Below are 16,055 nucleotides of genomic sequence, written 5' to 3' on the forward strand. Positions count from 1 at the left end.
TCCCAAAGGCTTAAAAGAGCCCTGTCTATGAAAACATATAGCCTGATAGACCACAATTATTCTATAGCCTGGGTTCCTTTTAAGAAGAACAATGGAAGGGGAGTAAAATGTAAAATATCTTTGCTCCATACGACGATAATAAAATATCTTTGCTCCATACTGTCTATTAGCAGGTTTACCACTGTCTGTAGGTTAACTTAGCTAGGCTAGTGATACTTAACCATGTTCTTGGAATACCCCCCAGGTTTATGTAACACAGCAGAAGAGAGGGACGGGACGGGGAGAGTGTGTACAAGTCATTTCTTCAAACCAGCCTCCTCTGTCCTAATTGTCGACCTGGGTAACAGACAGTTTTATGATGGGCATTCACCAAGCATTTAAAAATACAAATGCGATCTGTCTGAAAAATAGCACGTTATCAAACTCTGAACTCTGAAATGCAGAATAACAGCCTCATGTGCCATAGGCGTTCATTTCTTTTCCAGATATTGTGCATCACGATTGTAGTTTGGATGTTCAGTGACTCTCTGATATAAAACTGACTTTGACTGACTACCCAAGTCGAGGAAAAGGATGCGAGTTTGGAGAAATCACTTGCATACCGTTTTTTTCCCCCCCAATATCCTAACTCCTGTCCTAGACTTGTGCTTGTGGCCTCATGCTTCGCCCCGCCTCCCTTGAGAAAACAATTAAGTTTCCCTGTTGTCAGACTAGCCACAACAACTTTTGAGGGACTAATCCCCATTCAGCGTCCCGATTGCAAATTACAAAATGAAATCTGAAATACAATTTTTCGAGCAATTGAAATAACCTTCTATCGTCAATGACGTGTTGCGACGTCATCGAGCACAAGGCCACAAGCACAAGAGAGGATGGGAGTTAGGATAATGTAAAGAACCCACACAGTACAAAATACAGTGTTAATTTAACACTTAGAGAGTACCCTGGGACCAAATACTCGTAAATTTACTCTCTAAGTGTTGAATTAATATGGCATTTTTACTGTGCAGGGAGTGAGAGCATTAAGGAGGTGTAACCGGCGGGTGACGGGCCCCTCTACTCTACTCTCCTCTGCTCTCCTCTACTCTCCCTTGGTGCCGTTGTAGTCTCCGCCCATGCCCACGTCGTCCTCCATGGCGTCGCTGCTGTCAATCACCGCCCTCCTGCTGCTGGACCCGCCCCCTCCGGTGCGCCTGCTGGGCGTGCTGCTGAAGGAGGGCGTGTCATTACCCCGTCTGGAACACATGACACACCACACCAGAGAGGGGGGGGGGGGGGGGGAGATATAGAGGAGGAGAGAGAGAGAGATGGAGAGAGGGGGGGTGGGGGGGTGGAGAAAGAAAGAGAGGGAGGGGGAGAGGCAGAGGGAGAAAGGGTAGGAAGGATGAGAGAGAGAGGGACAGTGGTGGAGAGAGAGGGTGGGAAGGATGGAGAGAGAGGGAGTGAGGGAAGGATGGAGAGAGAGAGTGCGGGAGGGAGAGAGAGAGAGAGAGGGAAAGAGGTAGAGGGAGGGAGGGATGGATGAAGAGAGGGAGAGGCATTAGATTAGTTAAGTGGAAGAGCTTAATGACTTGGCCAGAGATTAGGGTTAGAAGATGGTCAGCATAAGCACTTTGCATGTTGGGAGACTCAGCTGCCTGCTGGTAGTAATGGTGACCTGGAAATCCAAAGCAACCTTGCTGTGAATGAAGAAATAAAAAGTGAGCAAAAGTAGCAATGAACACTAAAAGTATGTAGAAAACTGAAAGGAGCAAAGATAAACAGCTGAACTGTAAAATTTTTCAACCCAAGACATGACTCCAAATGATAGATATGGAGGTGTGTTGCAGAAATGGTCTTCAGTCCAAAGGCAATTTCTGGATATTGTCAATAAGTCTGGATATTTGTAGAGATGGTTGTGTTCACTCTGGACAGTATTAAACATGATGACTTAAAGGTGCACTGTGCTGGATGGTGGCCAGAGTAAGCATTGCCACTATGCTGCACATTGAAACTGTGCCACCTATTGCCAAATATAATCTTTTCATGAATATTTACTAAACAATAAATTAATGTTTACTAGTATTACAAATGTATAGCACGTTTTGCAACTAAAAATGTCTATTTCTGGAAGTTCAAAATGGCGGACCATGGACAATTTTTCCAGTCATAATCAATACTTAGAATTTTATGGTTGTGGTAAGTACTTGTGGAAAAGGTAACATTTCTGAATGGGCAGCATGAATTCTGGAGATAAGCTACTACAAATATAACACAGTGCACATTTAATGTGTTTAACCTACAAAGTGGGATTCCTCCACTTGCATATGATTCAGAATAAGGGCTTCCGCACACCGGCTCCGACAGCACTGCGGTGCACTTTTGCTTCCGACAGAATTCGGACCCCAAACCCAATTTCACACCAACATAGCATTGAAAGTCAATGGGCGGCGCCAACAAAATAGAACTTGTCTCTAATTGCTATCCGACATCGGTGAATGTCCGCGGACATCGGCGCCAGTGTGCGTGGTTCTATTGAAAACAATGGAATCGAATTTTAGCTGAGCAGTGCTCAGCACTTTGTCGGAGCCGGTGTGCAGAAGCCCTAAGAATAAGAAAACGTCACAAATGGATTATTACATCATCGTTGGACCATCTTGCTAATGGTGTTGTATGATTTGTTTAATTTCGAAAGCCATGGAGCTGGGTGGTGGTAAGCAGGCCTGGACTGGGGGATAAATGGGGCCCGGGCACTTTTGTCTTAAAGGGGCCCCCTCATAATTAGTGGTGTAGAACTAACTCACCGGTGGGCCCCGCACGCTCGTGGGGCCCTATTTTCAGAAATGTGTAAAAAAAATAAATAAATTCATCTCTGAGAATAGGGGCCCACCGGGAAATGCCCGCTATGCCAGATGGCCAGTCCTGCCCTGGTAGTAAGATGACATGAAACGTGAATGAAGCGGCAACACTGAAAAAGCCTCCAGTCAACCAAAGCCTTTCAGAATTATGATTATCCACCAGGCACTTACAGGCCTTTGTGGATTACTACTCATCTGGGGCCTCCTTACACAAACTGCCGAACTCTGAAATCCAATCCTATCTTCATACAAGCACTCAAACACAGGAAAAACAATTCCCTAATGTGACCTATTAACAGTAGGCTACCCTTAACTCTTAAATATGCATTCCTATCTTAACCCTCCACTTGTGTTCGGGTTGCCACCGACCCCTTTCAGTTTTTAAAGGTGAAAAACAACAAGAAGCAGATTTGGAGCTACAGAATGTTTTTTTTCTTGTCTGTGAGAGCTGATTGAACTGAAAACCGACCTGGACACAAGGGAAGGTAACAGAAGTTGAACACAATACGAGGGTTAGGGTAGGATTTCAGAGTTGGGAAGTTGGGTAATTAGGCCTTACCTACCTCTAGACCACTTTTCAAACCCAGTTACCTGTATATATATGGATAGAATGTGGATATCATGCCAAACGTTTCCACAAAATGTAATCAGTTCAATGCAGAGCTGTTGTAAGTCTATTAAAAGTGACCGTGAAGTACGTTTGCAGTACATGAACATGTCACTGTTCAGTTTCTCAGAGAATAGATTCGTCAGAAGTGACTGGACAGAAAGATTTCAGTACAACATTGCTGTACTTGGCAATTGGTAGACTCAGGTCATAAAGGTATAAATAGCATATTGCAAAGACAATATGGTGAGGAGTCGCAACATAAAATAAACTGTTATCCCAATAAATATTTTTGAAGCATCTAAATGTGGCGAAGTTAAAGCTTCATGCACAGTCACCTGATTGAAACAAAACCATATGCAGGGGTTTGCTTGACCAATCAGAGAAGGCAAAACAAACACAGGAAAACATCATAGTACACACACAACACACAACACAATTGATTAGAGCAGTTTCAGAATAAAGTGTTAATATAGCTGGTGCAACTCATTTGAGTCTTCTCCACACAAACAAATGAGTTTGGTTTAGAGAGATCTAAACCATGCCTTGAAAAATGAGAGAAATATGGTCAAAATAATGGACCTTCTCATCTTCTCAACATTGTGCTACCTTCAGGTGTCCCGTTTTTTTGTACTGTGAATATTGAAACCAAATACTGTATGTTTCATTTTAGCTTTTAAGGTGCACTGTGTAAGATTGTGGCCAGAATAGGTATTGTAACTACTGTATGATTCTCATTGAAAGTGTGCTGCCTATTGCCAAATTTGATCTTTTCATGAATATTTACTAAGTAATAAACTAGTATTTACTAGTATGATCAAAGTACAGTATGTTTTGCAGCTAAAATGCCTATTTCTGGAAATTCAAAATGGCGGACCATGGAGAAGATCCCCCTTTTCATGTATGAAAAGTGCAAATTTCCCAGTCATATTGAATACTTAGAATTTGTGTATGGGCAGCATGGATTCTGGAAATGAACTACTGAAAATATTACACGGTGCACCTTTAACAAAATAATATTATAGCATTAACCATATTTCACTCTGGAAGAAAGAAGAACAAAATGGCAAGTAAGAGGTGCTCTGTGACCAAAAAAGGTATCACAATGTGATCCACTCCTAGGTACCTGCATAGTCACTGCGAAGGCTCAGGATTGCCTCTGTAATACAGACAGACACACTTCTGAATCTCTATATATATATATGAGTTGTTTGACTTAAATGCCACTGGACAACAGAAATGTAAAAAAACAGTGGCTAAAATATAAAAATCGTTTGTTTGGTCGTATGTTACCATTGTCAATCAGAGCTGTTTGATGGTAAGCATGGTCACTTTATGTTGTGACCTCATGATGACAGTATGCTCCGAAAACGAACAACAGACACAAATATGAGACAAGACAAGACAAGACAAGACAAGCGACTAACAGACATTGGGACACTGACAGAAGAGAATACAATATGCTGCTGAAGCCATGTCACTTCAATTATAACCACTCTTTAATTGTTGCGGTCACTGATTCCCAAACCCTGCCCAAACTGCCACCTCATCCCATGTGTCTCTCCCCCTGTCCCCTACTATACCTGAGTTTGGTCTTGAGGGAGTTGACCTCGCGGGTCATGGCATCATTGGCCTCGGTGGCCTCCTCCAGCTCCCTCTGTAGCTTCCTGCGGGCGGCCGTGATGCGCTGGGACTCCTCCTCCGACTCCTCCAGCTGACGCTTCAGCTGCTTCATCCGCGAGGTGGCCTTGTCCGACTGGAAAAGGACGAGAGGCAGCACGGCAGAACAAATCCAAAAAAGTCAGAGAATGCAGTGCACGCACATGACATCAGCAGGGAAGCCGACAAGGGGGGGGACAAAGGTGTCAGTTGTCCCGGGCCCAAGGACATGGGGGGCCCATAATTGGGTTCTCATTACATTGAATGTATTGGGTAGGGGCCCCTTCAGATGAATTTGTCCTGGGCCCAGCCAAAGCTGTCAGCAGCCCTGGACATCAGTAACACAGTTGCTGGACCAAAGAGAAGATAACTGTTACTGAAAGGGAATGATAAAGGTCTGCAGCAACAATGTTCTATGCTCCCACAAAAATGGTGTAATTGCAGGACGTTTCAGACGCCCTATCCTTCATCTAAGTGCATCAGCAGTTGTCACTGCATACACATCTTCTAGTTAAAAATCAAGTAAACAAAGTTGCAAAATCAAGTAAGGTTGATCTAGAACTGACACGAAGGGAATCAGTAATCTGGAGGTAGTTTATCTGCATACAACGGTGGTGCATTGAAGTAAAGAAAAATAGACATAAATAAAGTAATACAATAAAGTAGCAATAAAGTGATGGGGGAAAACATGTGTAAGCATGGGTTTAAATTACTGTCATGCAAATTGGGCAAATACAGGGCATTCTAAAATTAAAACGAAGTGAAAAAATATATTCCTTAAATGTTTTAAACATATCCATTACTAGTTGTGAAAATTTACAAAATGGCATGAAAAAGGGAGGTGGCAAAATAAAAGTTCCTTGTGCATCATCGCACCTGGTCTTTGTACTGCTCGGCTTGTTTCCTCTCATCCTCCACCTGGATGATCAGATCCTTCATCTTCTTGTCCTTCTGGCGCAGAGCCTTGGCAGTGTTCTGCTTATCCCTACACAAGGCACAGTCGCATACAATCAGATTGTGTCATAGCAGCAGTTAAATGTTTTGTTTTCTTTTGTTTATTTATTTTTTGTTCTTTGTTTATTAGGCAGGTAGGCAGATGCTGACGGCTAAAACCTAACTTCATCAAAACATTGTGGTGATATGTGTACATCTTAACGTCTTTTTAAAATGTATTTATATGGATATATACAGTATTTCGCGACTTCACCAATGTGACAATAAATAATTGTGAGGCTGATAGCAATACTGATATAGTAAGTATACTTATTGCTATTTATATGGTTCTTATATGTGACAATATAGGCTACACATCACATTACACACTTCTGACGATGTCCTTATTAGTAAATGTAGTAATGTAATGATTATTTGAGTTGGTTATTATACATGACAATTAATTTATTAGCGCACAAGGAGAATCCTTCAATCAATCAATCAATCAATCAATCAATCAATCAATCAATCAATCAATCAATCAATCATTTGATCAAGCCCGCACATTATCATTCAATGCTCTTTGATCGCCATTTAACCTATTGTAACCTGTTTTGTAAAAAAGCCTAAACCTAAATATCTCAGCCTCCGAAGCACATAAAACCCTGAAATAAGCTGCATTTAAAAGCTAGGACCCTCATTTTGCATTCAAATGTGTTCATTCAGCTCTAACATACCCACATTGTTAATAAAAAAAATCTAAAATGTCCAGAACTTGCATGCAGTGTATACGTCGCTCCAGGATAAAATGGCTTAATTGTCATGCAATGTCTATTGGGGGGCTACCAACCTGTTCTCCTGCTCGAGCGCCTCCTCCAGCTGTGCCACCTTGGCCTCCAGGGCGGTGATGGAGGACTTGAACTTGCTCTTGACCTGGTTCTCCATCTCCTGCAGCTTGGCCTTCAGGTCTTTGTTCTGCCTCTCCATCTGCTGGCGCGCGCTCTCGTTCTTCTGGGACGTGGAGCGCTCCGACTGGAGCTCGTTGTTCAGTTGGTCGACCTGAAGAGATTTTAGATTGAGAGTGATGAATGTTACTTGTAAAATGTCAGTGGTAATGGCATCGCATTATATTGTAGTGCTATAAGATGTGCTTGTGCTTGGTTTTCCGTCACGTGTGTTGCATTAAGTTCTTGATCCGCATCACGTTCAAGTGAATCATCTTGTTGATAGAAAAAAGGGGCTACTGATAATGTCCACTTCCACGTCTTGTGGAGTTGAAGACATCAGTGAGAACAGCAGCTCTGACTTCATGCTGCACCCAAGCAGCTAATGGTGTATACTGTATACTACTTGTACGTACGCTGTAAAATATTGCAAGCCAGTTAAACGTAAAAAAGTAAGTTGCCCTCCTTCCTTCAGTTTGTAAGTGAACTCAACTCAATGCTTATCTCAATTTCAGTTAGCAGCAGGGCAATGTTTAATTGGCTGCAATGTTTTACAGTACACTGACATCTCAATTTCACTTTATTGAATGGTGTGAACGAGTAGAGATCATTCTCAGTGTTCACCTGCCGTTTCATGTCATACATTCAATCTTATATAGCAACGTTACCTGCTGTGTGCTCTTTCTGAGGCGGTCGTTGACCATCTCCATGTTGCTCTGCTCCTCCTCCAGCTCCTCCTCCAACTGGGAGATCTTGGCCTCCAGTCTACGCTTGTCATCGATAAGGGCTGACCTGCACAACGTCCAAAAAATGTTAAAGGTGTATCCCCATAATGCACGTCGTTCCACCACTAGAACACTGTGATAGTCATTGAAAGTTAACTACCATAGTACGTACTTCTCAACTATGACATACAACAGGGCCTTTAGTAATGCACTACAACTTGGTCATTGCCATTCTAGTAACAAGAAATGTATAACGCTGTGTCGCTGCGAGGTGGGCCAAATGAAATTAAACATTTGAATAATGTCCAACGCACTTTCCAGAAGAGTTGCTGGTCAGCTCATCAGCAAGTTCATCTCTCTCAGACTCTGCTTGTTTCTTTCCTCTCTCTGCAGCAGCCAGGTCCTAAATAAATGAAAAACATGAAGTGAAGAAAAACTCCAAAGTCCTCAGAAACTGTTGAAAAAGACCTTGCAGTGGGGGAAAAACAATGTCTCTGTTTTGCCCACATGTTTTGTCCACATGTTTTTAACTTAAAAAATGCCCGTGTTTGAATAAAGGCTTTTGAACATTTTTGGATGAAGAGTGCCCTGGACTCCCAGTTTGAAAAGAAAAAAACATTATTGCAGTTTTACACATGTAAAATAATAACCAATCAGAACTCTAGGCCAGATAGCCAGGCCGTGCCCTCTTAGTGACGCAACACCTTCAGCATTGCTACTAGTCAGGCCAAGAGCAATACAATTTTGTTTCTGAGCTCCCGGAAAATCGGAAACTCCTCCCACTTTGTCCCGAAGTATACGTACAACCATTAGCAAACCAAGGGAGGCCATGCCGTTTGGGAAATGTTAATTATCATGCTCTTGGTTAATTATGCTCTTGGTCAGATCAAGTCTTGAAGAGATTTGAAAGTCCATGATAATCAGGCTAGGGCCAGCCCAGTACCTCCTGCAGCTGCATGAGTTCTGCCTCCAGGCTCTTAGCCTTCCTCTCGCTCTCCTTAGCGGTGGTCAGCACCTCCTCCCGGGCCGAGCGAGCATCGTCCAGCTCCCTCTGGTAGTCCTTCATCTGGGCCTGAGAGATGAGGAGAGAAAGAGTAGAGTAACTTTACTGATCCCTGAGGGAAAATTCAGGTGTCAAGTAGCTTACATAAATACACATAATGCCCACATGAGCAATTAAGACACATACGGTACCTGTATAACAGAGGTTAAGTCAGGGAGGGGTAAAATAAAAACTAAAGAAAAAATAAGAAGGCAATGTGCAAAAACATATTCTGATTAGACAAATGTGCAAAAAAACACTCAGAGTTCAGGTAGATTTTGGGATTTTTAGCCTTTAAAAAAAAAAATACTAATGAATTACTGTACACGAGACTAAATATCTTGTAATATCGTCATAGTCACTGGCCACAGATCTCACCTGGATTTTGCGTAGCTGCTTGATGGCCTCGTCTCGGCCCTTGTTGGAGGTCTCGATCTGGTCCTCCAGGTCCTTCAGGTCTCCCTCCATCTTCTTCTTGGCGGCGGCCATGCTGGCTCTCTGCTTCCTCTCGTCTTCCAGCTCCGTCTCCATCTCACGCACCTGCAGTGTTGCCAGATGGAAATGGCCAGATGCTGGATTATCGTACCAAAACCTCAAACCTATCGTTTTTGGGGGCTTTTTGGGAGGAAATTATCGTACAAGACCCAAACTGTTGTACTGATCTAAATGAACTGAATGTCAACTCTGAAATTATCGTACATCATGCTTTTTTTGATCGTAGAGAGGGCAAAATGGGCAGAATTATGGTACAAATACGATAATTATTGTACATCTGGCAACACTGCGCACCTGCCAAACGTGCACACACGTTTATTTTTTTACATTTCCCAACAGCTTTCATGGTTTTTTTTGTCTATATTCTGGTCTTTTGTTGCTTTATTGATAGGAAAGTGAAGATTATTTCAGGCAGGGTGGGAAAGAGAAATGTGATAGGCTTGGGGAAAGCCAGACACAGGCAAGTAATCTGCAATGCACTACTGCCAACCCCTTCTTTTTACATTGATGACATTGAAGTTCAGGCGCCTTTGAGTACCAAGAAAAGCGCAATATAAAACGGATCTATTGTTATTATTACAAAGTTTGTCAATTTGACTTTTTTTTAGCTTTGTTTAAATGGCCTCTCTTGTGGTTTTCAGGCCGACCAGAACGGAGCCGGAGCCAAAGCCGGTGTCGGTGCCCGCACCAGTTAGGGCTTCCGCACACCGGCTCCAACAAAGTGCTGAGCACTGCTCAGCTAAAATTCGATTCCATTGTTTTCAATAGAACCACGCACACTGGCGCCGATGTCCGTGGACATTGGCCGATGTCGGATAGCAATTAGAGACGAGTTCTATTTTGTCGGCGCCGCCCATTGACTATCAATGCAATGTTCGTGTGAAATTTGGTTTGGGGGTCCGAATTCTGTCGGAAGCAAAAGTGCACCGCACTTTGTCGGAGCCGGTGTACGGAAGCCCTTCTGAGAACCACTCATGTTCATACCGGGATCTGAACTTGTTCCGCACATGACTATGTTACCCGGATGAACCTGCTGATGGCCACATTGTCGTCACGGTTCGCGGAGAAAAAACAAGTGTTTTGCCGTTCGCATTGCGAAACAACTTTCCAACTTTCCAACACTAAGATATGTGGCGTGAACATGACGGCCGGTTCGTGATTAGGTGCAGGAACGGGGACTAGCACGGTTCCCAGTCTGCCTGAATGCGCCATCTGTGGTGTACTGTGCTGTACCAGAGAGAGTAGAGAGAGAGAGGTTCCATTGGCCCATTGTTTCCGGGTTCTATTATTGCAAGGGGGAGGGGGGGGGATCCCCCTTTAGGCAGACCTAGACAGACCTAAGGACTGTTCTATTCAATGCTAGGAGCATTATGACACGCCCCTTTAGGCAGACCAGAACCTGGTCATGTTAGGTGCCTATAGCAACCTATTACATTGGCATATCTCTATATACTTAAAGAATCTCTGGCTGTACTGTACCTGCTTCACCAGTTGCCTCTTCTTGTCCTCTCCCTGCTCGTCTCTGCCCAGCAGGTCCCTCTCGAACTGGGCCTTCATGGCCTGCATGTTGACCTCCAGGCGCAGCTTGGCGTCCTCGGCCGCCTGCAGCTCGTCCTCCAGCTCCTCCAACTGAGTCTTCATCTCCTCCACCTGGGCCTCCAGGCCACGCTTCCCCTTCTCCAGCTCGTGCACCTGTCATTCAGTAGTAGCGTTTACTTACGTATATGTAGTTTTTAAAGGTACTGCAACTATGCTGCTCATTGAAACTGGACCGCCTATTGCCAAATTTTATGTTTTCATGAACGTTTACTAAGTAATGAACTTATATTTTGTAGTATGGCCCAAGTACAGTCATTTTTGCAGCTAAAAATAGCTATTTCTGGAAATTCAAAATGGCAGACCATGGAGAAGATGCCCCTTTTCATGTATGAAAGTCATAATGAATACTTGGAATTTGATGGTGGTGGTAAGTATTCATGAAAAATGTAACATTAGTGAGTGGGTAGCATGAATTCTGGAAATTAACAACTAATAATTGTGCACAGTGTACCTTTAATCAAATGCTATGGCACACATGAAGGTGGCATAATAAAACTCACGCTCTTGCCAACGTCGTCCTTAGAGCTCATCAGGTCCTCCATCTCGGCCTTCAGGGACTTGTTGACCCTCTCCAGCTCCTCGCGGGAGTCCTGTGCCTCCTCCAGGGCGCGGGCCAGAGACAGCGCCTTGGTCTCCTTCTCGCGGGCCTCCGCCTCGGCCCGGTCCCGCTCGTCAGCATACTTGCTGGAGATGCTCTTCTCCTCAGCCAGCATCTGTAAAGAGAGGCAATCCGAGGTTAGCATCTGACTTCAAGTAGCCTACGCAGAGTTGTATACAGCAAAAGTATAAGTACTCTTACAGATGTAATTACAACACTCATAGTATGATATTACAAAGTTGAAACTTTTCATGTTCATAAGGGCTGATGATCAACGTTTGTAACGTTACTGGATCACTTTTCATGATCTTGAGGGCTGATGATCAATGTTTGTCAGTTTCTCATCAGACTATGAATGGCTCATATTTCATCATAGCAGGCATTGTGCATTATACCAACCTGGGTTGCGTTTCCCAAAAACTCTTAAGTAGTACTTAAGCCTAAGTAGTACTTAAGTATGAGGGGCCGCCTAGGCAATATACCACATCACTAACAGTTTATGCATACAATAATTGTATAGGTCTACATACAATATTTTTTTTCTCACACATGCAAATAAAATGGTTGCGCCAAGTACATGTGTGAGGTAAAATAGTGTATGTATAAACTTTTAGTGATGATGTCAGACCTATTTCTCATATATTGCCTAGGAGGCCCCTCATACTTAAGTACTAATTAGGCTTAAGTACTACTTAAGAGTTTTTGGGAAACGCAGCCCTGATCTAACTGTCAATTGTTCAATTAAATTGAAGCCAAATTCAATTTAAAAACTCATTCATTCATTAACGCACAGCGAAATAATAATGGATTACGAAAAAAACTTCAGTGAATAATGTGCATTATTTTAATGTCTATTTAAGATCATAACTACCGGCCCTACCAAGGCCTAATGGTAGGGCACTAGCTTACTACGCCGGCGACCAGGGTTCTATTCCAGCCCGGGTCACTTGCTAAACCTTCCCCGTCTCTCTCTCCCCACATGTTTCCTGTCCCTCTCACTATCCTCTCTCAAATAAAGCCCAAAAGCCCACCGCCCAGACCTCCAAAGATCATATCTACCATTTACACGTCACATGTTACCTGGTCGAACTTCTTCTGCTTCTTCTCCAGGTTGGAGACAACGCCGCGCTGAGAGTCCAGGTCCATGAGCACGTCCTCCAGCTCCTGCTGCAGCCGGGTCTTGCTCTTCTCCAGCTTGTCGAAGGCCGCCGCCTTCTCCTCGAACTGGGTGTTGGAGGCCTCCAGGTCGCGCTGCAGCTTCTTCTTGTTCTCCTCCAGCATCTCCACGTTGCCCGACATGTCCTCCAGCTTCTTCTTGAAGTCTGACAACTGTGTGGATTGCAAGATTCAAGATTTACATAATATAATAACCTCATAATAACCTCCAGCATCTCCACGTTCCCAGACATGTCCTCCAGCTTCTTCTTGAAGTCTGACAGCTAGTACATTTAGCACAAATCATATGTAGTTTAGAGATATATAGGCCTACAGGTATAAACAAAGAGTATAAGCAAAGAGTGTCTATTAGAGTTAGATACTTCTAGTCTGTCCTCCAGCTTCTTCTTGAAGCCTGACAGCTGTGAAGATTTCAACATTCAAGATTCAAGATTTACAATTATAGTAACCTCGGCTCAAGCAATTATTATGTTTCCGGACATGTCCTCCAGCTCCTTCTTGAAGTCTGACAGCTAGTGGATTTCAAGATTCAAGATTTCTTTTATTACATCTCATTATAGGTGTATAAGACACTAAAAGTCTTTTTGTTTTGTCTCCTCAAAAGATAGATGAAAGATGAATGTGTGTCCTTCAGCTTCTTATTGAAGTCTGACAGACAGCTGTGTGGATTTATAGATCATATAGTACAGGGCCTCAAAATATGGAAACCGTTACCAAAAAGGTGGCAAAGGCGACAATACAACTTCTTAAAGCTTGGAATCTCAGCTTCTCAATGATGTGTGATGGCCATCTGACAAGAGTAGCTGTTGTGAGATACTATAAGCTTTCAACAAGTGGAACCGCATGGTGTTGACTGTGACTGTATACTTCATAATGAGACACACGATCTCATCTGACAGCTGTGAATTTAGCACACCTGGGTGTGCTGACACAATTGCAGTGGTGTAGTCTACGTAGAAAACAGGTATTCACAGTATACCCACCTGAAAATGTTAGGGATTTCAGAGTACCCACCTTAAATTGATTGATTCAATATTTACAATAGTAAACACTACTAATATACACTATGGATGTTCTTGTCTATTATATGGAACTACTATGGCAGGCCCGTGCAGTAATCCATCCTCACCTGGATGTTGAGCATGCTGACGTGTCTCTCCACGTTCCTCTTGGCCTCCGACTCCTCCTCCAGCTGCTCCTGGAGGCTGTTGCGGTCATCCTCACTCTGCCTCAGCTTGGTGGAGAACTGCAACTTCTGCCTCGTCTCCTCAGCAAGCAGCTCCTGATTACATTACATTACATTACTACATTACATGATTATTATATTATATTATGGAACTATGGTAACAGCTTGGTGGAGAACTGCAACTTCTGCCTCGTCTCCTCAGCAAGCAGCTCCTGATGTCACACACAGTTCATTTTGCAGTGTTAATTCAAGCATTTATTATGAGAGTAGAGTATTATTATAGGTCACAGAAGGTCTATCTATATACCAATACCTAAAAAAATACACTGGTCTGTTGATCTTGCTTAATTACATCATTGAAAAAACCCAATATTTTGTTGATTAATCCAAACCTTATACTGTATATTATCTGTCCTGATTATGGCTCCCCAATGTGCACAAGGCCAATAAAACTCTGAGGTTATCTCTCCTGTCGATCATGGTGGATGTTAATGATGACAATGGTCACTGACAGAGAAAAAAGACTTGATAACTTTACCTGTGTGTCATGGAACTGAGTGGTCAAGATAGCCACGTCCTTGTTCAGCTTGATGTTCTTGCCCTCTGCTTCGTTCAAGAGGTTGGTGACACTCTCCAACTCGATCTATCATGAAGGCAACAACAAATGTAAGTTCAGGCACTCGCATGCAATATGTCATAGTCATACAATCCTATACAATGTACAATGTAATGTAAAACTTGTATCTCTAAGTTCATTTGAATCACATTTTCATGACATGGTATGTGGAGGAGAGGAGTATGTGTATGTATGTGGATGTATTAGGATATCTATCTGTATGTGTAAATGTATGTGTGCTTGTATATGAGATGTGAATCACAAAAGATCTGACTAATGCTGATCCTGATGGAAGTGACCTGTCTGATGTGAAAACTCAAATTTCCCTATGGGACTAAGACTCTAATCTAATCTAGTCTAGTCTGGAGTAGGGCTGCACAATATTAGAAAAATATGCGTTACACAATAACATGACTATATACCGTGATATCGATATTACTCGCGATATTTCATATATACATATATTTTCCCCTCTCTACTTGCCATTCTACACTTTATCATGTATAAAACAACTGATTTGCTGTTATTTGGCTGTATATTTTGCTGTAATTAAAAATTAAAAACTTTTTGCGAAACGTGTATTGCAAGCCGTGATATCGCGATAACGATACATTTTCGATATATTGTGCAGCCTTATATTGTGTTACTCACGGTGACTTTACAGACGCGGTCGTTGAGCTCGGCCTTCTGCCTCTCTCCCTCGTTGAAGCGGCCCTGCAGGTCCCCGAGCTGTCCCTCCAGCTTCTTCCTCTTGTGCTCTACGTCCTGCTTGGCGTTGCTGATGGAGCGGATCTCGATGTGCAGCTCCGACGTCTCCTTCTCCAGCGCCTGCTTGGCCTTCTCCAGGTTCACCCTCACCTGAACAGAGCAGGAGCAGCAGGAAAAAGAAAAGATATTGTCATTTTTTGTATTGGGCATTGCATTGCAAAATGCATTTTAAATAGGTTTAAAAAGTATGTTCTCAAAATATTTAAATGGCCAGAATTCATGCATTGACGAAAGGACGTCTGAACAGTCATTTTCAATAATAAAATGCGAGAGTCAAATAATGGTGTTTCACCCATTGATGCCTAAAGCACCTGCAAAAAATGCCATCTGAATGCCTAAGCCCCTGTTGGGAAAGTTGTCCTCAGCCTTTTAAAATCTAAATATCTTAGCATCTGATGCACATACAAACATGACATAAGTTGCATTTAAACCCTAAGACCCTCATCTTGCATTAGAACGTGTTCATTCAGGTGTAACATACTCACATTTTAATTTAAAAAAGTTAAAATCACAAGAGCCAGAAAGCAGCGTATATGTGTCTCCAGGCACCAAAGGTCAAACAACATATATAAGTCATCAGGCTAAAACGGTGTTAAAGTAATTTTCCAGTGAAACTCAACGTACCCTCTTGGAGGCCTCCACCTGCTCGGTGAGCTCCTCCACGGCCTGCGTGTGCTTGGTCCTCATCTCCTGCACCTGGGCCTCGTGGTTGCGGCTCTCCTCCTCCATCGCCCTCTTCAGCACCGTCACCTCCTGCTCACGCTTCGCCCTGCACGCCACCACCACACACACCACCACACACCACACCACAGGTTCCAGTGACACAGCAGCACATTTAAAGGGAAAGATAAAGCTCAGCAACACTGTTGG

At 43.1% G+C, this 16,055-nt stretch overlaps 1 protein-coding gene across 3 annotated transcripts in view; it reads right to left on the reverse strand.

The window, feature by feature from the left end:
- Positions 1 to 620: 620 nt before the first annotated feature.
- The window catches only part of myh11a (myosin, heavy chain 11a, smooth muscle), a 71,132-nt gene continuing 55,697 nt past the window's right edge, over positions 621 to 16,055 (reverse strand). For 2 of the 3 annotated variants that reach the window (XM_063202201.1, XM_063202196.1), the window contains 15 exons: positions 15,810 to 15,954; positions 15,069 to 15,275; positions 14,340 to 14,444; positions 13,745 to 13,897; positions 12,520 to 12,768; positions 11,342 to 11,554; positions 10,722 to 10,934; positions 9,126 to 9,287; positions 8,649 to 8,777; positions 8,020 to 8,108; positions 7,649 to 7,772; positions 6,887 to 7,095; positions 5,980 to 6,088; positions 5,028 to 5,200; positions 621 to 1,235 (listed from right to left, as the gene is read on the reverse strand). In XM_063202201.1, the coding sequence (XP_063058271.1) occupies positions 1,082 to 1,235; positions 5,028 to 5,200; positions 5,980 to 6,088; positions 6,887 to 7,095; positions 7,649 to 7,772; positions 8,020 to 8,108; positions 8,649 to 8,777; positions 9,126 to 9,287; positions 10,722 to 10,934; positions 11,342 to 11,554; positions 12,520 to 12,768; positions 13,745 to 13,897; positions 14,340 to 14,444; positions 15,069 to 15,275; positions 15,810 to 15,954 (2,434 nt within the window). In that variant the 3' untranslated portion in view covers positions 621 to 1,081. Of the gene's footprint in view, positions 1,236 to 4,570; positions 4,604 to 5,027; positions 5,201 to 5,979; positions 6,089 to 6,886; positions 7,096 to 7,648; positions 7,773 to 8,019; positions 8,109 to 8,648; positions 8,778 to 9,125; positions 9,288 to 10,721; positions 10,935 to 11,341; positions 11,555 to 12,519; positions 12,769 to 13,744; positions 13,898 to 14,339; positions 14,445 to 15,068; positions 15,276 to 15,809; positions 15,955 to 16,055 lie in introns of all 3 variants that reach the window. The other variant, XM_063202209.1, reaches the window with a different exon arrangement.

This window comes from Engraulis encrasicolus, chromosome 1, assembly GCF_034702125.1.
Source record: "Engraulis encrasicolus isolate BLACKSEA-1 chromosome 1, IST_EnEncr_1.0, whole genome shotgun sequence".
NCBI classification, from domain to species: Eukaryota; Metazoa; Chordata; class Actinopteri; order Clupeiformes; family Engraulidae; genus Engraulis; species Engraulis encrasicolus.